At 39.5% G+C, this 22263-nt stretch overlaps 2 protein-coding genes across 3 annotated transcripts in view; one reads left to right on the plus strand and one right to left on the minus strand.

The window, feature by feature from the left end:
• The first annotated feature begins 234 nt into the window (after positions 1-234).
• On the plus strand, positions 235-4789 carry LOC121300601 (CD180 antigen-like). Of its 2 annotated transcripts, none has more exons than XM_041229220.1 (3): positions 235-398; positions 808-1161; positions 2082-4789. In XM_041229220.1, the coding sequence occupies exons 2-3, from the start codon at positions 1037-1039 to the stop codon at positions 3847-3849; spliced, it is 1893 nt and encodes a 630-aa protein (XP_041085154.1). In that variant the 5' UTR covers positions 235-398; positions 808-1036; the 3' UTR covers positions 3850-4789. The 2 variants fall into 2 exon arrangements, with proteins under 2 accessions (XP_041085154.1, XP_041085146.1); XM_041229212.1 differs by having other exon boundaries at positions 995-1161.
• A 997-nt stretch (positions 4790-5786) lies between these two features.
• Positions 5787-22263, minus strand: part of LOC121300729 (microtubule-associated serine/threonine-protein kinase 4-like) — a 163490-nt gene continuing 147013 nt past the window's right edge. The window contains exons 18-30 of the mRNA XM_041229486.1: positions 21956-22088; positions 20658-20823; positions 18061-18162; positions 17132-17254; positions 16763-16875; positions 16330-16457; positions 15864-16075; positions 15183-15383; positions 14342-14568; positions 13107-13229; positions 12625-12761; positions 11430-11614; positions 5787-11159 (exon numbers count right to left, since the gene is read on the minus strand). Coding sequence (XP_041085420.1) covers positions 7552-11159; positions 11430-11614; positions 12625-12761; positions 13107-13229; positions 14342-14568; positions 15183-15383; positions 15864-16075; positions 16330-16457; positions 16763-16875; positions 17132-17254; positions 18061-18162; positions 20658-20823; positions 21956-22088 — 5458 coding nt within the window. The 3' untranslated portion in view covers positions 5787-7551. The remainder of the gene's footprint in view (positions 11160-11429; positions 11615-12624; positions 12762-13106; positions 13230-14341; positions 14569-15182; positions 15384-15863; positions 16076-16329; positions 16458-16762; positions 16876-17131; positions 17255-18060; positions 18163-20657; positions 20824-21955; positions 22089-22263) is intronic.

Below are 22263 nucleotides of genomic sequence, written 5' to 3' on the forward strand. Positions count from 1 at the left end.
AGAGCGTCATCAAGTATTGGATGATTCTATTTTCAGGGTATATAGTGTCTCTCAGGTACAGGAGCTTCATCAGGTATTGGATGATTCTATTCTCAGGGTATATACAGTCTCTCAGGTACAAGAGTGTTATCAAGTTGTCTCAATCAAGTATATGATAATGAGCCACTTAAGGGTTAATCCCCAAACAGTGAACCATTCTGTGGGTACTTCTGCTTTTGTCTTTTCCAAAAAGTTTCATGTCCTGTTTTTGCACTACAAAAGAAATTAAGGGTAAGCTCTCCATAGTTCAGTTTTTGTTTATGAACATGAATCTAGATGATTTTTTGCTTATTTTGGTGATTTTTAATTTTTCTGGTCTTGCTCCAACAATGAAATTCTCAAGGATGGAATGTTCACAGGTAAACAATTAACAACATTCATGTGAGGCTAATACAGCAGAATAAAAAAAAAAGAGAAAAAACTTGTGACAAGGCTGTCAGCAACTTGAATGTGATTTGACAAAAAAGACTGTTGAAGATCAGCTGCACTATACATGTGATTACACATCTGTTAGGTAGATCTGTATCATTTATAATTGATATTACGTTTTGTATCACCAGAGCTGAGCTAGTTTAAGTGCACAGTGAATGTATGGTATATCTGCGTGTTGCTGTCCGACTCGTGGTGTGTGAAATTATCAGAGGAACTATTGGTATTTTTTTATTTATTTTTTTAATCTTTTTTGTGTCAAATGTATTGAGTATTGTATTCATCAGTATTTCATATGGAATATCAAGTTTTCCAACCAGCTTCTCTACTGTCTTTCAGTAGCAAATCATACACATTGACAGGAAGAATTGAAGACCTTTCATAAATGTGTGCAGATGGATTTCCTGTTACAAGATGAATTACCATAGGAATGATACGACAGATGAGCATTTCCAAACATACCGCAGGTATACAAACACAGCCCTAGAAACAGAACAGGAAACTTTCCTTTACTGATTTTCAACAGGCTGCCCAGGATAAAACGTATGACTGCAGCGGACAAGGACTGATGAGTATTCCCGAGTCCCTTCCACCGTCCACCACAGGGTTAGATTTCAGCTTCAACACTCTCCCTTTCATTCACAACTCGACCTTCATCAAACTGAGGGAGCTCATCGATCTGGATTTAACAAGGTGCAGTACTGATGCTGGCATGACTTGGGAGCGGCTTGCTCCTTCTTATTATACTGATCAGCGGAAGGGGAATTTGGTAGTTTCTGTATTTTCTCCGTTTCTGTTTATTTCCTGTCATCTTAAAGAAACTAATATTTCTTTCCCCAGATGGTTTAGCCGATGTTAGTCGTAGCTGTAATTAGGTGCACAGCATGTTGCAACACATTGTAATAGACACATCATGTACGTTTCTAAGTGTTCGGTGGCTTCTTCTGATGTATGTTTAGAAGTGATGGGTGGCTATCTCAGATCAATTTGAGTGTATTTCTCACACTCTTTGCTGTGTCAGGCCCACGGACGAAGCAAGTTGGGTCTAGCCTACAAAGAGTGTAATAGAAACCTGTTGTGCTTGAAACATTTAGAAAGCTTTGGCGTTTACATTCTGATTCAAAGTCTTACACTGTCAGCAAAATAATGTGTAGCTGCTGCTGACAGGTTGCAATGGGGAAGTGATTTAGATTTTTATTTATTTTTTAATAAGAGCTTAAAACTAAACCAATAAAACTAAAATGACTTCAGCCTACTGAACTGACAAAGATGAAACTTCAAATACCTGTGTTTTCTGAGTACTGTGAAATAGTCTACCAAACGAAGAATGGGAGTTGAATTACGGTAGTTATTTATTATTATTTGTCAGAATTGATGTATTCAGTATAGTTCACTGACAAGAACAACACAGTGCTGTAGTACAGAAGAGAGCCACTGTGGCTCTGGTGCGTCATTTTGATTCATAATCTGAACAGTTCAGTCAAACCATTTTTTTTTTTTTTTGCTGTAGAGTTAGCACTGATAAAGGCTGACTGACCCATTAAATCTTGGACTGTAACATAGTTGTTTTTGTTCCCAAAATAGTCTCTCATGCTGACTGTTGCTCGTTTTAGGTGCCAAATTAACTGGATATACGAGGATGCCTTCCAGTACCAAATCAACCTGCAGACACTGGTTTTAATTGGAAACCAATTCATGTTTATTGCTGATAATGCCTTCAGTGGCCCTATGAAATTGAAGCATCTCTTTTTAGCCCAGACAGCATTGAGTACTCTGCGGTTTGTACCCATCAAGAACCTGAACTGGTTGGAAACCCTGGATTTTGGTGATAACGACATTTACTCACTGCAGTTTCTGAGCAGTTTTACAACAAGGAACCTGAAGAATCTCGATTTCCAGTTGAACGGCATTCAGAAAATACATCCTACTGATGTTGAGGTATTAAAGCATGTCATAGGACTCAACCTAAACTTCAAGGGTAATGACATTATTTTTATTGAACCGGGAGCCTTTGATTCATGTCAGTTCAACAGCTTGGACTTCAGCGGATGCCTTAATGAGGTCGACTTGTCTGTGATTTTACTCGGACTAAAGGGACTCAGCACTAGAGTTTTAAAGCTAGGTACCTATGATGACACTCCAGAGCCAACAGATATAACTCCTACATCACTCCAAGGGCTTTGCGATATCACAGTAGAGGAACTCAGTTTCCAGTTACTTAGTTTCAAGGACTTCAGCAATGCAACATTCAAATGCCTGACCAAGCTTCAAAAACTAGACCTGACTCGAAGTCACATTAGCTTTCTACCTTCCAACATTCAAGGTATGGACTCCCTCACTCACCTAATTCTAAACGAGAACCATTTCCAAAATGTCTGTTTAACTTTTGCACAAAACTTTCCTGCTTTGACCCACCTCTCCTTAAAAGGCAACACAAAAATTCTACAATTCCATCAAGGTTGCTTGCAAGCTCTTTCTAAACTTGAACACCTGGATATGAGTCACAGCTTTCTTCAAACAGGTAGCTGCTGTGGTATTCAACTTAAAGGCCTGGGCAGTCTGCTTCACTTGAATATGAGCTACAACAGCAAGATGAGCATGCAAGGGCTTCCATTCAGTGAGACACCAAACCTGTTGCTCCTCGACTTGACACAGACGGCAATCACCTACAGTGTATCTCGGGGGCCTTTCCACAACTTGCAGCAGTTGCAAACTCTCAACCTGTCACACACCTACACAAACACAAGCAATGTGTACCTGTTGGAGGGGCTTCAAAGCCTACGTGTGCTTAGTCTGCAAGGAAACTCATTTCATTCCGGTGTTATCCAAGTCAGTGAAATGTTTAAGTGCGTGCCTAAGCTGGAGATACTGATCCTATCTGAATGTCAATTGACTGCCATTGCAGACAAGGCATTTGAACCTCTTAAGGAGCTAAAGTATGTCGACGTAAGCAAGAACAGTCTTTTTAAATTCAACGGTCATGCCTTCCCTGCTCTGAAGAACATCCATCTGAATTTCGCAAGGAATAACATTGAGATCATAGCAGTGGAACAGATTAACCTAATGGAGCCCAGCAGTAAAATAAGGCTGAGCTACAACCCATTGTTGTGCAACTGTTCCAACCTTGACTTCATCAATTGGTATCAGCAGAACATGGATAAAATTTTGGATCCAGAAGAGACTGACTGTGGTTCCCCCATGCCAGGGACCAGGGTAGCGGATGTCCACCTGTCTTGTGGCAATCACTTGGTACTGATCATTTTACTTGTGCTCTCTGCAGTGCTGATAAGCACTCTTGCTGCTGTGGCTGGGAGGAAGTGCCACATACAGTCAGTGCATGCAGGCTTTTGTTCCTACCAAAGGCTTGAAACGTATCATTAGTGATCTTAAATGATAAAAAAATAATAAAACACACACACACACAACAACTAGGTTCTGAATTCTTTGATGATGATTTCTCCTTGCTACATAAAATTGCTTTTTCAGTTTTTTTCGTATTCCACGAAGGCACAGACGTGGGTTGCGGCCTCCTCAGTCTGCATGGACTGTTGGTCTTGCTCTGGTTTTGAACATGAGTAAGACTGGAAAGCAATTTGTTGCTACATGTACTGGGGAGTGCTGGCCTTATTTAGTTCATTGATTGTTATTTTTTTTTTCTTTTGCCTTTGCATGATCAACAAATTATGCATTATAATTGCAATGTCTTAATGAAACTATTCATAATCACGCCCTGTTGGAGCTGTTTTATAACACAGAAGTTCAGTAATTAGTCAAGGTAAAGAGCACACTGTGCACCACAAGTATAGCTGCACTCCTGCAGGCACATTACTCAAAGGCCTTCTTGTGTGAAGTAGGCCAGTTTATTGGTACACATACTGACAATGAAAAAAAAAAAATCAGTGATGACCAAGTATCCACCACAAAGGGGAACAACTGAAAAAACAATCTGACAACAGATTATAGTGCATATTTTACATTTACTCTTGTGTTCAGATTCTTGCAAATATACCCAGGGTGTGCAGTTTCTGTACTGTTTCGGGATTACGCTGAAAAACTAGCAATATTATCTATCAATCAATCTATTTTATATAGCGCCTTTCATAGTGGACCACCATCACAAAATGCTTTACAACATGCATTAAGCAAAAGCATATCCCGATTTGCAATTGGAAATTAATCTATACTTTGTTTTGCCTTTCAGTGGAATTAATTGAAATCCGGTACAAACCAAACAAGACAATTTGCTTTAATAGGCTTATTTGTACTACCTGTGTGATGTTTTTTCGGTTACAAAAATGTAAAATAAAGAAATGAATAAATACATAGGTTGTTTGTTTTTGTGTACAAATGTATTTTTAGTCAACATGATAATATAAAAAACAAATAATGGGCTACATTCTCAAAGCCATTTACTCCTAATTGTCGCTCGTATGTTTTCAAATAGTGGAAACACACCTAATATAGTTACCAACCCAGAAATAAACAGCTTTGACATGGTCTAAAATTGCTTATTATTCGTTTTAGAAATCCAAATTGTTTTTTTTTTCTTTCAAACCAAAAAATGCACTAATGACAATTCGAAGTAAATTGCTTTGACAATTTAGCCCAAAGTTTTTGTACTTTCACAATGAAGCATTTTAATACTTTGATAAATGACTGAGACGTCAAAACTTCAGTCATCCATGCTTTTTATTGTAGTGTTGTGCAACTGCAGAAGTATAAATATTTGTTTAGTATACAACAACTATGACATCCATTGAGATTTCCTTGGAGAAAATACAAACACACTTTTTTATTGCACAAATCCTAAAAGACAAACCATTTTAAGCAAGTTCATCTACAGCTGGTAATACTAGTCAACAAAATAAACACATGTATAACTTGACAAACGATTACACGAGACTAACTGGTTACCACACAGTCTTTAACTAAACAACTTCCTGGTAAGACGAACCACGAAGACACAGTAAACTACACAATCACAAGCTATGTTCTGTGAGGTTTCCAAATGCAACGCACAGATTTGGCAAAGTAGTAATGTAATATACAACATATACATCCATGATGCATTTGTAAACAAATGTTGAATGTGCTTTAACAAATTTTAAGGACCAAATTAGTGTCTCCCTTTCAGAGATCCTGATTCTTTATTTAATGGACAACTACTGTGCTGTCATTTGAAGATAAAGCAATTATTGAAAATATTCTTAGTTCTCACCTGATGATTATTATATATATATATATATATATATATATATATATATATATATATATATATATATATATATATATATATATATATATATATAATATATATATACACACACACACATACACATATATATACAGGTTTCATTTTATTCCTGCTTTCACCCAAACAGAAGTATAGTAATAAAAGATTGCCCTTCGTTCAATAAGGATAGAATTGCTAAATTCTCTCATTCTTTTAGTTTCAGCATGTGCTGTGCCTTCTGTTTAAAAGTTAAGGATCTTTACCTATAACTTCAAAAACAAACATTAAAAAAAATAATCTTCAGTGATGCTAAACTTTCAGCACTGAAGACGATTTCTCAAAATTGTGTTTATCTTATTTATTTTTTTGTATCACTGAAAGTCAGGATTGGAAACGGATAGTCTAAACATGAATTGTTTCAGCTCCTCTAATTAACCAGTCAGAAAGGCTTACAATGAATGTGAATGCCAGAACACGGAGTTGTATTACCATGTAAATGCTTCTGCCTCTGACAAATGTTTGTACACATGTGAATTTTACAGTAGCTTATTCAAAGGAAACCATAAACCAAGCAGAATAAAATATTACATAATTACAAGTTCTACAATATGCACAATTAAAGGCTTAGCAAAAGTGAAAAAAACATATCGAAGCATCACACAAGCCCATTATACCCCTCCTTTTTTCATTTTTTTCTTTTCTTTACAATTAAGTAGTGTCAACAGGTTCTATTTTTTTGCACACACATGAAACATTACTATAGGAAATGTAAAGAGCTACTTAATGTTTTTTAAAGGAATGTGAATTTCACCTACACTTACTATCAGCAAGCTTCTCTCTCCCTTCTACTAGATATGATGCAATGCATTTTGCAGAACCTTAAGAGCATTTTATATTGAATAGTTGCAGGCATGTGGCAGAATACAGGTTGCTTCCATGTACCATTGCCAGAAACAGTGCTTCTCAAATTGTGTATGCTTAGAGTGAAAAAAATAAAAATAAATAATAATAATAATAAATAATAATAATAATAATAATAATAATATTTGGTGACATTCTTTTTCTTTTGTTAGCATTAAAATTCCCTGACCAGTGAGATGAACGTTTCATGCTACCAGTCCACTACATTGCAACATTCAGGGGAAACACACCCTTATTTCATCACTAACCCTAATGGTTTTATGGGTGATACTAAAAGTGTTGAAACTGAAACTGACTTAGACACGGTTAAACACACACACACACACTCACACACACTCACACACACACAAACACACACACCTTAAAACCTCTAGTGGTCCCAGTCAAGTACTAAATGTGCAATTCAAAGCCACCCATAATTGGCACAAAAATTATAAACTTAAAAAGGCCTGTTCACAATAGAGATCACACCCTTCTCTGTGAACACAGTGGATATGCCACCTGACAGCTAGTTCCCAAAAGAGTAAACAAACAGTAAAAATAAATGTTACTTTTGGTACATGATGAAAATCAGCAGCAAAATGTGTAGCCTACTTTGTATTTAACTTATTACTCCTTTTTATATATTTACAGAGAACACATCCCTTCCACCCACACACACACACACGCACACACACACACACGCACGCACACACACCCAGCTCACACAAAGAAAAACGTTACAGTAAAGACACTGTACAAATACTATGTGGTGACAGTTTTACCGGTTCTTAATAAAGACGACATGTGGAAAACAAAGCCATTTTTATACTGATATTGCGCACCAAAAAATACATGCCTTGTTTGCTTTCAAACACTACACAGTACATGTTTAGAGCTGCAGTAAAGATAATGTAATAATTGCGTTGGCTGATGCGTCTGGTTTTTCCTCATGTCCCTGCGTTCCCTGGCTGTGACTTTCTGTGCGGATTTCCACGTGCTGCCTCCCTGGCTCGTTTCTGCCGGCTGGAGTCCTTCTCTAAAGGTATGCTGGGAAGACAGCTGTCTTGCACAGTTAGGGACATTTTTGACGTGTCTTTGCGGACACTCTTTACAAGGGGTGTTTGCGAGTGAATTTTCTCTTTCCCTTTTTGCTCGGCTGCATCTTTTTTAGGAGCAGACACAAGCTTTTCAGGGTTCGGGGTTTTAGTATTTTCCCAAGTCCCTTGATTGAGTTCAGCCCTGATGCTGCTGATAGGCGGTGAAATTTGTTGACATTTCTGAGCCACAGGCCCTGTACCCTCAGCTGCTTTCCTGGTGCCACCCTCCATGGCAAGAGTCACCTGTGGTTCACCTTTAACATTGACTGTGCTGGCGTTAACCTTGGCTGAAAGTGTGTCACTGTGCATCTGTGCTTCTTTTATCTTCTCCCCAGACACTTGCTTCTGGAGAGGCGCAACATTCTTCGTTAGGTCTTTCTGACCATGCAGTCTCTCTGGGTTTGGCAAAGTTGCTGGCTCTCTTGGTCTCCCATCAAGGTTCTCTTTTTTAATAGCAGACTTTTCTGTGCATTTCCCTTCACATTTTTCAGCACCCCCAGAGTTTCCACTAATATTTTCTCTTTGCTCGCATTTGGAGCTTTTGTCCCTAAAACTGGCCTGTCTGTCCGCATCCATCCCTAACGTTGAACTTGTCTGACTGTCTTGAGCAGGAGGAGGTTTTAAGGAGGACTGCATTTTAGAAGAAGGTTCTTTTGTCTTTAAATCACTGGTCTGGAGTAAGAGGCCTCCCTGTTCAGTGGCACAAGGCTTTGGCTGGGATTTGGGTTCCAACAAGCCGCTTTTTACTTTGAAAGACTCTGTCACTATCCCCTCTGTCTTATTAGCGCTCATCTTTGGCGGATTGTTATTGATGTTTTGCGTCACTGTGCTGGGCTGTGTTTGATTACTAACATCTACACTGTTTAACTTTTGAGTCAACGTGGTTTTCTGTAAGCTGTCTGTTTTAACTTTAGATGTATCACTTTTGCCCACTACTTTTGTACTTTGTTCCTGGAATTTGGCCCTCTTGTCGTCTGAACATTTATAGTTTTTCTGTTCTGTTCCAACAGGCGAACCAGAAGGACGATTGTTATCTTTCAAAGTGTAAGTGCTTGGTAGGGTTCCATCTGCGCTTTTAGCTTGGGAATTAGAGGACTCTGCCTGCACAGCACATGCACCACTTCTCCTAAAGTCTGCCAAACATTCCCTTTGAGGTGCACTGGTTTTACCGTCACTGGTAACAGCCTTTTGTTTCACTTGGCTCTGTTTCACCTTGTCAGAAAGAGCCCCCTGTTCCCCTCTTCCCCTTTCCTGAGGTGCAAAAACATGCTGACAGCTCGGAACAGTGGGTGGCAAATCTTTTCCACTAGGTTCCTTGCTGCGTACACCTAGCTGTCTATCAATGCTTTCCTTCTTCACTGCACTTGGCTGCTGCTGGATGACATACTCCTTCCCTCTGCGCTCATCAGAATTCTCTATCTGAACAGATGACTGCTGCTTAGGGGTTTTTGGACTGTTTGACACGGGGGGCTGTTTGATTTCAGTCTTTAGATTAAATGCTTCCAGAGGTTTCCCCAGTTCTCCACTACCTTCTGCCTGCACTAGACTGCCAGCATCTTTTAGTGTAGGTGTTTTGATTGGAATAGAATTCCTGGCCAGGGGGGAAGCAGTGATATTTTGCACCACACATTGCTTTGCATTCGTCTCTGTTTTCCCTTTTGTATCTGGGGTAGCATTCTTTTGAGATCCACAGCCGATGTCAGTAGACTCTTCAGTGCAGCTAGCTTTCTCTGTTAATGTAGCGCTGTGTTTCTCCATTTTACACTCTTCAGTTCTAGGGTTTTTGTATGCTGACATTGCAGCCCCAGGGGTCCCTGGGATTACACGACCGGCCAGCGGTTTGCCCATTGCCTGTTGCTGGCTTGATATTTTTTCAGTGCAATGCTGGTTTGTCTCTATTGATATTCCAAGGCTTGCACTGCTTTGGTTTTCTGCCACTTTAGACAAACATATTTCTGTTTTTGAAGTCCTTGGTCCAGATAACATAGCTATATCAAGAGTGCCTTCTAAAGGTTTTAGAGAAGACATGGAGCGACTTTCCAGTTTATATTCAGAGGATGTCTTTCTCATTGGGCCCTCAGTTGCTGAAATTAACTGAAGCTTCTCGACAGCGGTTTCTCCTCTCCCACTCAACAACTTCGGAGCCAACGAGTCAGTGTTAATATTGGGTGATGTATGAACCACACTCATTGATCCTTTGCCAAGATCCTGAGCAGAGGAAGGATCTAGCTGCAAACTTTTGGAATTCAGTTGACGGCCCTCGTGGATCGTTGGAGAAATCCGATTCTTGGGTGCAGTGCATATGCAGTCATCTCTTTCCTCGAAAGACTGCTTCTTTCTTACAAGTTCTATATTCTGGGGTTTTGCCTCCAGTCTTTCGTATTTACTAATTCCCTTTGTCTGTCTGGCTAGCTGCTCCATGTTATCTCTGTACTGCCTCTCTGCAGAAGGAGAGGAGCGGTCTTGAAGTGTGGAACTGGATGGGGTTCTGGAGCAGTCATGCTGTACTGGAACAGGTTCTGCACCCTTGCACAACGCTCCACAAAGAGAATGCTGTGGCTCAGTAACATTCTCATTAGCTCTTGTGGTACATTTTTTGTACAATGTGTCTTTCAGTGAGCTACTAGTAACGTTTGGCTCCAACATTGATATTTCAGGACCGCTCGCAAGTCTCTGCCCAACTCTGACAGAAAAGCTTCTATCCGTATCATCTGAACTAGAAGAGGAGACTTGCTCTGGTTCAAAGCTGGATTCCTGCAGGGCATCCTGTTTCTGTAGCGACTCGCGCCTCTCAGCCCAGTCTTGCCTCTTCATGACCACTTTGCCTTTCAGTTTCTCCCTATCCAGCTCATCGATGGACTCCTGCCTCCCAATTTTGCGTGTGCTGGGGCGCTTCAGGCAGCCCTGCTCTGCGGGTCGGACGCGGGTCACTGTGGGGGTTTCACATGCAGTCTCCTCCAGACTCTGCAGACTGGGTTCTCTCTGCAGGGGCTCCTTCTGCTCTTCCTCCTGGGTCACCTCCAGGCTGTGCTTGCGGGGGCACAGGTGCTTCTTATCGCTGGGGTAAGACGGGGAGAGCTTCTCCTCGGACTGCACTCTCTTGAGCAGGGGGGATCTTGGCGGCTCTGCACTCTTGGGCCTCACCATGTGTCGGACAATGGTAGGGGGGGAGTGCATCTTCGATGGAAAAGTCTGTGTTGTTTTTGAGCTCCCAAGGGAGTGAGACAGTAGGGGTGATGGGGATCGCTGAGGCGAAGTGGGCTGTGGAGTTGGGGACGGAGTGCGGGCCAGTGGAGAGAGGGGAATGCTTCCAGCTGATTTCCTTCGGCCCTGCCTGTACCTCTGTCCGCTCAGCTTTGGGCCGAGACCATGGAGTGTGCTGGGCCGGATGTGACCAGAGCCAGCAGGAGAGTTAGGGGCACTGGAGCTGGGGGAGCTGCTTTGAGAGGATGTAGCACCTGGGTGAAGAACACAGCAAAGACATGCACATTAATATACATCACAGAATGCAGAAATGTACACACACAGTCAAAATACATAACTTTAAAACACACTTATTTTTTTTTAAAGTAACAGTACTGAACTGTAAAAAAAAAAAAAAAAAAACGAACAACTCATACCCTGCTAGAGTAGAAAGAAATGCCTTTTGGAAAATGGCATTATTTTACAGTACTGTGCAAATTAAGCTTTTTTGGTGTTATTTCTAATAAAATGTGAATTTGTCTTACCTGACTGATTGAAGTCTGGTGTGGACCGAAAGCCAGCAGTTGGGGATCTGGGGGATAGGCTGTGTGTAGGGGAGCCAGGCAGACTCTCTCCTGAAGAGAGGGACCGGTTCAGAGAGGTGAAACTCCTGCTGGTGTGCAGCAAAGGAGAGGGCTGCATTGCAAATCGCCGGAAAATAGATCGCCTCCTGCAGTAGACAACAAATGGCAATACATACATTTACTCCCACAATTACTGAGGTCTTGGCAAATATCCGGCACTACTTTCAGTTACTGCCTGTGGCAGAGCAAAGCTCTGCTCTTTAGAAATTGGCAGGGATGGGGTTAACTTCCCCTACCTGCCTGGGTTTATTATGTTCAGGTGGCTGGGGTTGATTAGTTGATTAGGTTGATTAACGATCAATCAGCGCCCAGCCACCTGATATAAAAGGAGGCCTCTGCTTCTCATTTGGAGGAGGGAGCTGAGGAAGCAGGTTGGTGTTTGTTTTGTGGTTTTTGAATTTTCTAAATCCAGTGAAGGCATTGCCCAGCCTGGAAACTTTATTTTTGTGAGTTTTGTTTTTGCTTTATTTATATTTGAGTATCTGTTATTTTGCCCTTGTGCACTTTATTTTTGTTTATTTATAATAAAATTGTTATTTTTTTGAACTGCAGTCTGTCTCTGGGCCTCTATCCACTCGCCAGCCTGCCACACTGCCGTTAACTTTTTAGTCTCGCCCTAGATTCAGAGATTTAAACTAGAAAATGATTTATTTATAATAAATATTTGTATAGTTAGCTTATTTATTTATTTTTTATAAACAGTATTTAGGGGAGTTGCTATAAATTACATTTTTTTACTTACATGGAACAACAGTGACACCCAGTGGTCAGACAAATATAAGCACTTACATAAAATCTGTAAATTCTAAAGAGGGCAATGAATATTTTAAAACAGTACAGCACTGTTTTATAGCAACTGTATGTATCTCCAAAAGGCTTGGCTGAAAAACACATGTACTGCTTATATTGAACCAATTGCATATATAGTATGTACCTCTGTATAAATGAAAATAACAACAAGATAAAACAGGTAGGGTAGCCAAGTTCACGAAAACTAAAAAATATTACTATTTCCATAACTTTCACTTCACTCATCTAGATAATTTTAATGAAAAAAAAAGACCGGGCAGGATCCCTCTCCCACACACATGCTGACCTTTCCTGGGTCTCCTTCTTTTTAGGTTTCTTGCTGCGTCTCACCATCTTGCTCCTGTAGCTGTTTCTCCTGGCAGGCCCGGTTTTAATCGACGTGTTCTCAAACGGAGTTGTTGTGATGGCTACTTTGTTTCCGCTCTGAAACAAAGTGATATAGAGTTCATTCAAAGTCACAATTTTTCATCCCACAATCCTACTGCCTAAAGCATCATGCCTGAAGTCATTTCCCTGGGGAAACCACGATTGACAGCCAGTCACAGCAGCGAGAATAAAAGCTCCTAATGAAATTGATTTGATTGTTCAAGGAGCAGGGGTAGGACAAATGGACGATAATATTGCTGCCACAAAACACAAGATGGTCCACAGAACAGACAAGCCAATTAACCACTGAAACGTATGAAATGATGACAGCTTGGATTCACAACAGAATGCTGTTCATTTCAGTTGATTGGTGAACTTAAAAATATCCAAAGCTGAGCCCACCTTTAACAGCAGCTCCACCACTTCAGTATGAACGAGCCCGTGCACTGGCTCCCCGTTGACGTGTGTGATGAGGTCACCAGCCCTCAGCCCCGCCTGCTGAGCCGGTCCACCTTCCTCGACATTCTGAAATGGAACCAATTAACAAACAATAAATCCACCTCGAGATAGACTTGAGCTGGATGTGTAATGTCTTGTTTCCATGGACAACTCCAAGTCCAGTTTTAATTGAATTTATATCATTTTTTAATAATTTTGATACCAGGTCCATGTCTTATATTATTGGGACCCTAAACTTTAGGGTAAAAAAAAAAAAAAAACCCACACAATTGGCAATTTTTGTTATTTTAGCCGATAATGTACAACGATATTCATGCTTGAATTTCTTCCAGCACAGAATTTAATGACAACAACAGGTTAGCCGGGTTGTGTGTAGCAGAACAGACTTGATGCTGCATTAAATAAAATGATGAACTGGGAGTAAAATATTATTGTGATGCTTTTTTTTATTTTTTTTTTTATGTTTAATCCTTAATAACATTGATGGTTTAAAGTTATTATTATTATTATTATTATTATTATTATTTCAATGTACTTCAAAATGACCTTTTGTAATTGTTGTTGATCTTGCTTAAATCGTCACTGGTTGTGGGTGTATTTGGCGGCATTTTGTTAAGCAACAAATTCAAGTTTAACTGAATTTTGTAACCGGAAATGTTATCTTTTTTTTTTGGTTAAGTGAAGAATTTAAGTTGTGCTGTATTTCTAAGCAGTGTATGCTTAAAATAAAAATGTAACACAAGTTGTTGTAATTGAGATTGAATATAATACGCAATGTTTGTCAGCAAATGGCTATAAAAGTTAATGTCACATTATATGTTTTTTTCTACAGAAATGTTTTTACTAGTAAAATGTTATTTTTGTGTGACTGTTGTAAAACAAATGTATAAATTGCTGTTAAGCACACCTATAATACAAAGCTATTCTTAAATGCAACAAGTAAACAATACCTGTTCATTTTTTAACATCTATAATTATAGAACAGTTTAAATATAGGCCCTATGTCTTGTTCTAATAGTTTAAAATAGCTTAGCTGCACTCTCTGTTATTATCGGCATCGGCCGACATGGGCAGATAATCATTGGCCAATACTCTTTCATGAAGATATTTGGGAACACTCCTAAACAGACTTGCTGTCATTATTGTATCTCTGTCTGCAAAATGTAAAGATTACTTACCCAGACCATGTGGTACACCGTGTACACGTCACCATCGCAAGCGTACACTCTGATGGCACGCAGTGTGAAGCCAAACTTTTTTCCTGCGCTATGGATGATGACTGGCTGTTTGGGGCTGACGGCAGAGATGGAGGAGTCGCGGCTGGGAGAGGAGTCTCGGGAGGAGGGATCTGAAGACAGGGAGTGTGGAGACATCGGGCTACTCAGAGGAGACACACCCAACACATCTGGAGGAAAACAAAACGAGGCAAATGTGTTCATAAAACACTTCATAACAAATATACTAGAGAAAAAGAGGGACCTGCATTTTTTGCACAAGTCAGCTGAGTAAGAACAATGTAGGTAAGTCTTTTTATAGTCGAGGAATGCGTTGCTTTGTTACAGCCAGTCATCTTACAAGAACCCTGTTTCAAAAGACACAGGCAGGCTTTTTTTCTCTTTTAAAGAATTTGTGATTAGTATTATACCATTGCCTGTTAAACTGACAACGGAATAATATAAACAATACTGTTGATATTCTCATTGAAATGTATTAGTGATCATAATAATTCACTTCATGTTATGGCTATAAAAAGGTTAAGTCATAGCCAGTCTATACAGAAAACCAGTATTCCAAGTGACACTTTCCTGCCTCCTGTTTGCAACAAACCAGTGAACTCTCCACCCATCATGAATGTCAAATGCAGGCTTTTTTTTCTGAAAAACTCTAGAAATGCGATTAGACAGGGATTGGTTGTGGTGCAGGTGATTCTTCTCAAGGTCTTGCATATATTTTAATAAAGAACTCCCAATGTAAGGAGTTCACATTGAGCAATTTCACAACACATATATTTATCTTTACCTCCTGGGATCATGAGGGAGAGAGTGCTGGCAGACACAGACTTTGTAACTTTGCGGACACTCTTATGTTTCTCCGTGCTTTCTAATCGCTGCTGGGCCAGGTGTGTGCTGAGGTCCTCCGATACCACTGAGGTGTTATCTGGGCTTTCCACACCTTCACTCCTGGTATGCATCTGATCGAGATGCTCAGAAAAGCTGGCCACTATAAAGATGGAAAAAAATACATTCAAAGAACGTAATAGCAGCACAGATTGAAAATATGTTAATGACATATGGACTTCTACTGCTTACCTCTTTTGGTGATTATTTCCATTTACAAATGGAGATTGATCCCTTTTAATAAATTTTTTTTTTACATTTACAATAATTTAAAGTTGGAACGATACTGAAATTCTCAAACTGTACAGCTAAATATTATGATAATTGTGGCACATGGAGTATTACTGGGATTTTAATATGTTCTATGTTAATGCTGAACATTTTTTTTTAAATGCATTTAGGAAATAAGATGATAAATAGTTTTTTATTCTTTAAAAAAAAAAAAAAAAAAAACACAACAACAACAAAACGAAAAGATATTATTGAAGATTAAATATTAAAATTAGTGGGCCCTATTTTTTCCCCCCAAAGTCTGCATTTATGAATGGATGGCTGTCAGCTTTGCTGCCCCTGGGGGTTGTACCTGAAAGGGTGGAGCCACTAAGTGTGCTCCCTGGAGTCGTGGCCTCAGGCTCGTCCGGTGGTGGCTCCCCGATGGTGAAGGACACTTTCTCAGGCTCTCCCGGGGGCTCCTCCTCTTCCTCCATCTCGGCAGAAATGGCGAACTTAGGGAGAATCCCAGACCGGCGTCCCAGACTGCTGCTCTCTGTGTCTGAGGAGTGGGACAGCGAGGGCCTGGGAAAACGGGCATTACATAAAAAAATAGTTCAGTTTATTTTGTAAATGTGCATTTATTACCACCCCTGTATTATCGATCACTTAATAAAACATGGTCATGACTGACAGGGGGCTTCAAGGACCGTGACATCCGACTGGCTTTACATCACATCTTTTTGGGATCTACTGTTTGTAAGACATCTGGGGAGGGTTTGAACCGTTAGCCTTCCATCCATCTCTCGGTAAACACAGCCAAACCTATTCCAGCTTACATTTCACTATACTCCGGAGTCCAGCTCAGGGAGTCCACAGTCAGAGGGCTCCCACTCTTTGTTTTTTCTCCCCCATCTCCCTTGTCCTCTCCTTGGTTACGAGATATCTGGTCCATACTGCTGTAGACCTGCCATTGACAACACAAGACAGTTGGTTTACAGTTTTTGGATAACCACATGTTACAGACCATGTAGAACTTAGAAAATAAATAAATATAATTCAGGTGGGAGAATGCAGAATATTTCCATACAGGTTAGAATACTTCCATATTTACAGTACAATGAGCTAGAATCCTGCAGCAAAGGCTAAGTGTGCAGTCATGTAAAATTTCAAAACCTTTAACGAAGGGTAAAGTAGTAGAATGATAGTCCACAATGTAAAAATACAATAAAAAGAAAATAGAAGTAAAGAAACTGTCACTACTGAACTTACTTTAGAGAACCTGTGTGAACAGGATGAAAACTGCCTGATTTCCACATTAAAATCTTCATCATTAATGTCATCCTCCTCCTCAGTTTCCAAATGGTGATACCTCTCAGACCGAGCTGTGTGAGACATCAAGAAGACTAAATCAGCTCATTCTTTTGAGAGATTACAGCTCTCTTATCTGCTCACAATGGAACAGCCAGGTCTTTTGTGTTCCTTCAGATTAACAATGACATCACATCTAAATGTGAACCCGCAATCATCCATACAACGTGATTTTAAAGGAAGCATCTATTACTGGAAAATAACCCAATGTGGTTTATTAGTACTGCTGTGCTCAAGTCCCTGTACCCTCCCAATGCAAGCAGCACGTACTGTCAAAGTAACTCGTATCATCTTCCGACTCCAGCTGTGGGATAAACTCTGCCTTCTGCCGTAGTAGACTGTTCCAGTCCAGACTCTGGAAAAACTGATGCTGCTTTACTTCATAGGCACCCCCTGAAGGCAAAAGCAAGAAATTAAAATACTTTTAAAGTCGAGAATAAAAACAATGCTTTCATCTGTGCAAAGTGACACTTGATAGATTGTAAATGTAAATACGGTACTTGCAGAGAAGACACTGATTGCATTAACAGTATAGTATAAACTATGACTGTGTCAGATGGATATTTTCTCTTAGAAATAAAACTATTAGCAGACAGTGCCAAAGAAACGTTAATATCTCAGCAGGACTGGACCACATAACCAGGTTTACTGGAGTACCATGACTTACATTTATGTTGATTAGGGTAAATGAATACACAAAATGATTATTGTAAAACAAAAATACAACTGAATTAAATTGTCCTAGGTTTCAAATTTCCAAGTATGCTGTCTCCAAATCCTGTTTTTAATTTAGTTTAGCTTCTGCTGCAATGTTGTCTCTGGTACATAAGTGTCTGGCATCCACTATAACACGGAGAGCTGGTGAGAAGTACAGTCTTCTATTGCATGTACACCAATTAACCAATCCTCTCCTGAGGCTGGTTCTTTAGAAACTGAAGTTGTAAAACTGCTAAACAGCAAAGGGTCAGACGCTTTCCTTAGAAGCTGCTTTACAGAACAGTAATTGCAAACTGACTAACAGGTTTTTAAGTTGTTAAATACGGGTTTCCACCAGATGATACAAGTAACTGCAAATAAAGAGGGTAAAGCATTATTTATTGGCCCAAGTAATGCCTGTTAGAATCAAGTATCTCAGTGCCTAGTGTGTGCGAAGCGAGACTACTTGATTTTCCAATAAAGTAATGAATGAAAAGCCCTACCTGTGCCCATCCTTTCCAATGGGTTCTGCCTGAGCAGCAGTGTGATCAGTTCTTGGGAATCAGGCGGTGGTGCATCGTCACCCTCGGGCCAATTGATCTCATCTGATTGAGGAGAAAGGAGAACAGGAGCAATTTAAAAGGGATAGGTTCCTGTGGCAAAGCGTAAGCCTTGCACAATGAAATATGTAGTTTATTGTATGTTTTTGTGTTAATTGTCACAATTGATTTAATTGTTTAGCTGCTGTGGCACTCTGCTGGGGACGATTACCCGTCTGCGTGTTGCAGCAGCTGAAAGCAATCAGCTGTTCCAGCAGGCAGGTGGGCGTGTCTCAACAGAGCGTCAATATAAAAGCATGGCAATCGCTGTGATCGGGGCTGCTGCAAGGCCTGCCGTTTTCACGGCACCTTTTGAGTTATAGTTTGTGGTATTGTGTTTTATTTTGCACTTTTTGTACAGTTTGCTGTATTTGTCCTCTGTGCGTTACCATCGCTGGTAACGTCACATGACCGCCTTTATTTTACTTTCGTTTTCTGTTTTTGTTAATAAATCCTGCGTGCCTGTGCCAGCGTTTCAACACCACCTCTGTCTCTCTGTATGCTTGAACAGCGGCAACCCACACGCGTGACCCGAGGAAGACCCTGTCACAGTTCCTCAGGAACAACATTTCTCAAAAAACGCATATTAACACTTTTTTGGTTTTGCTGTATTTTTTCAATAGGCCATGAAGGACGAACAATACTGAATTGGATTCACAAAATGTTGGTCCTTAAAGGGTTAAACTACCTGTTGCCTATTAAAAACAAGGTGGGTGCCACTTTTAACCTTTACTTCTTTTTACCCGACAAACCTAAACTACCGAGCCCTGGATGAGAAGCCCAGCATGGCTAGTCACCCCCTGCCCTTGTCGGGTACATGGCCAGTAGGCGATAAGGTGGACAAATACAAGCTGACTTTCCACCCTAACACACGGAAGCTCAAAGGCCAATGAAATGCTCACTATGGGTCCCCAGCAAAGATCGGAAATTCAATAAAAACGGAATTCAAACCAGGCTCTTGGTAAAAGCTCTGGTGCCTTTATTAGGTCTGCCACCAAAGATCTTGTCTGCTCTATATTCTGTAGCCAACTATGCTTACATTTTTAGGCTGAAATGAAGGTTACTCTCTGCTCAAAACGTGGACTGTAATAATATAGCCTTGACATCCAGACATCTAAATTACCATTGTTACAGACATGTGCTCGGTTATGGTGTCACATTATATAATTACATATAGTAGACTGAAGAAATATTAAATTCCTTGAAAGCACTGTTTTCATTTCTTGTTTTTTTTATTACAAATTACTTATTACCAGATGTGGTTTGGAGTTTTTTTTTTGTTCCGACTATTAAATTGCACTTTAGGTCATTTTCCACTATCTCTTGACAATATTTCATCTGAACCTTTTAAATTTTCCTTTGTTGTCCCAATCCAGAAGTCAACATTACAATTTAACAACCATCATTCAGAATTTAATAAACAATACAATAGAAGTCACAATATGCATACAATATTTTAGATTTATTATAACAAATGGAAGCACATTTGCATACTCTTATAAAGAACGGCCCAAGGACGTGTGAGGCAAAGCAATTAGAAAATTGAGTTATTTTCATGATTGTCTAGCCAACAGCTTGTAGTGCAAAATTTTAATCAGATTTGGAACATGAATATGCATTCATACCCTAAGGCAGTGGCAGAATATCCAAGTGCTTACTGCTTCCCTTAATTAACAGTCAATTCCCCTGCCCTTTCAAACCTTGGCATATAACAACCACACAAAAAAAAAAAAAGAATATACATCCATAAATTGCCAGTGCTGTATACTTTATCTAACAAATTACATTGCATAATGAGTCTCTCCACAACAGTCATGTTGAGGACTGGTGATGGACGAGGGATACCCACTTTGCTGTCAGGTAATATTGAAAATACCCATGCCACTTTAAAAAATACTACCAGGACAGCTAAAAGTCTGAACTGTTAGTAAAACATACCATTGCAGCAGAAATAATTGGGACTTCATTATGTTCCTAAACTTTTGGAGCTGTGTTATTGAAAGCCAGTGATTTCCCATGCTGCGAGTGGATTCTGAAAACAGCAGGCTGGAGAGCTAGGGAATCTGTATAATTGTATCTGTGCTGCAAGGCCTTTGCAGCCATACAGGTTGGCTTAGGGGCTTATATTCGAAAGGTTATTGAATTTTAAATGTGAAAGGCAGCTGTTGTATCCAGAAACACTTTACCAATGCACCCCCCCACCTCCCTCCCAAATCCACTTTAAACCATATGTATTTTTCTAGTTAAAATGATCGCAACTGATAGTTTATAGTCAGGGGGGTCACATAACGGGTATGCAAGTACGCATTGTTTATAAGATGTAAACACGTACTGTCAACACATTTTTAACAGGAAAGCCTTTTTCACAGAGGCAGTGAGGGTGGTCACCCTCATATTTTTTGTATATTTGTGTACAGTTTAGAGGTTTGTGTTCGTGCTCCATATAACACATACATGTTAAGATGCACAACAAATCAGACAGGTGTACAATATATACTTGCCGCTTATGACTTGTCCAAACAGTTCTTCAGGAGTGTCTCCAAAGAAAGGCACACAGCCAACCAGAAATTCATAGAGAATAATTCCCATAGCCCACCAGTCCACAGGTTTGCCATAGCCCTGCCTCAAGATGACCTCTGGAGCAATGTATTCTGGGGTTCCGCACACCTAAAGCACAAAGGCAATGCATTCAAAATAACAACCACACGGTACAGGACGGCAATTTCATGACATTAAGTGCTAACTTTATGCATATGGGACATATTAAAAAATAAAATGTGATTATTTTTAAATTAAAAAGCCAAAAACATATCTTAAAAAACTACGGGACTACAGTTTACATGTCTGAATGAATAAATAAAAGTTTATGGTTACTAACTTACATCGTGTGAAAACAAGTTAATGTATGTAGACCACCTGTTTAAAAAAACACTATGCAGAACTGGTAAAATTGATATGTACATTTTCTAATATTGCTGCAAGCCTGTATTTTATTTGTGTATTGTTTGTATTTAAATTAGTATAATTATGTATTAGATTAATTAAACTAGTGTGTAAATATTGCTGCATCCCAGATGTTGCTGCCCCAAGGCTGGTCATGTAAATGCTTTCATGGCTCAATGGAATTATCTTCATGGAATATTTTTAATAAATAATCAAGTGGGAATGCATACATAATTAAGAATTATAGGCCTAACTTGAATATTACAAAAAAGGTCACAGTTTTTGCTCAGGTTTCATATAAGCAGGTGCAATTAAATTCTTAAACTTTCGATTAAGGGATTATTTTACGTTTCTTGCACAGTATTTTTTCAAAATAAAATTGATGAAAACAAGTTCAACTGGGAACAGACTGTTGCATTGTGCAAATGAAGCATGCTTAAAGAGAAATGGGACATATCTAGAATTTAGCAAACTTGTTTATAATCTGCACCTCTGCCGAGACTGCACATATCATTTATAAAAAAACTTAAAAATCCCATTCCTCCAAACTTATTAAACTAGTTTAAACTAGTCAAACTAGTTATTCTACAGTATTTAGCATACACAAAACACAGTCATCACACATTTTGGTAACTTTGCGAACCTGTGTTTTACTATCAATATGCTATAAGCTAAAATTTGGGATCAAGAATTGCAGGAGCGCAGAAATCTGGCAAGTGCCAGTTTTATTGATCATGGGACACAAAATCTATCTGATCAAAGATTACCTGGTACACTGTACTGTATACAGTATGGCCACAATGTGTATGTGTTTTACAATTTCACAGGTATCAGGAGAATGGATACAATCACAAACCTGCTTGTCTAAGAATTCTCTGGCATCTTTTTCGATGTGTCCCTCGTAAAGGTTTGTTGTCATGTTCATTAGCCCAACCTTTGATAGTCCAAAGTCAGTGAGTTTGATGTGGCCCATTGCTGTGACAAGCAAACTAGAAGAAGAAAAAAAAGAATGGATCTTAAAGCACTGAAATCCATTCCCTGCAAGTAATCCAGACACATGAATCATACCATAAAGATAATTACAATTACAAAATCAATATAGTTCCATCTGCTTGGGGCATGTTTTCTTTCTTTTGTTTTCATTATAGTTGGTATAATTAACTT

The sequence above is a fragment of the Polyodon spathula genome, chromosome 2 (genome assembly GCF_017654505.1).
Source record: "Polyodon spathula isolate WHYD16114869_AA chromosome 2, ASM1765450v1, whole genome shotgun sequence".
Classification (NCBI taxonomy): domain Eukaryota; kingdom Metazoa; phylum Chordata; class Actinopteri; order Acipenseriformes; family Polyodontidae; genus Polyodon; species Polyodon spathula.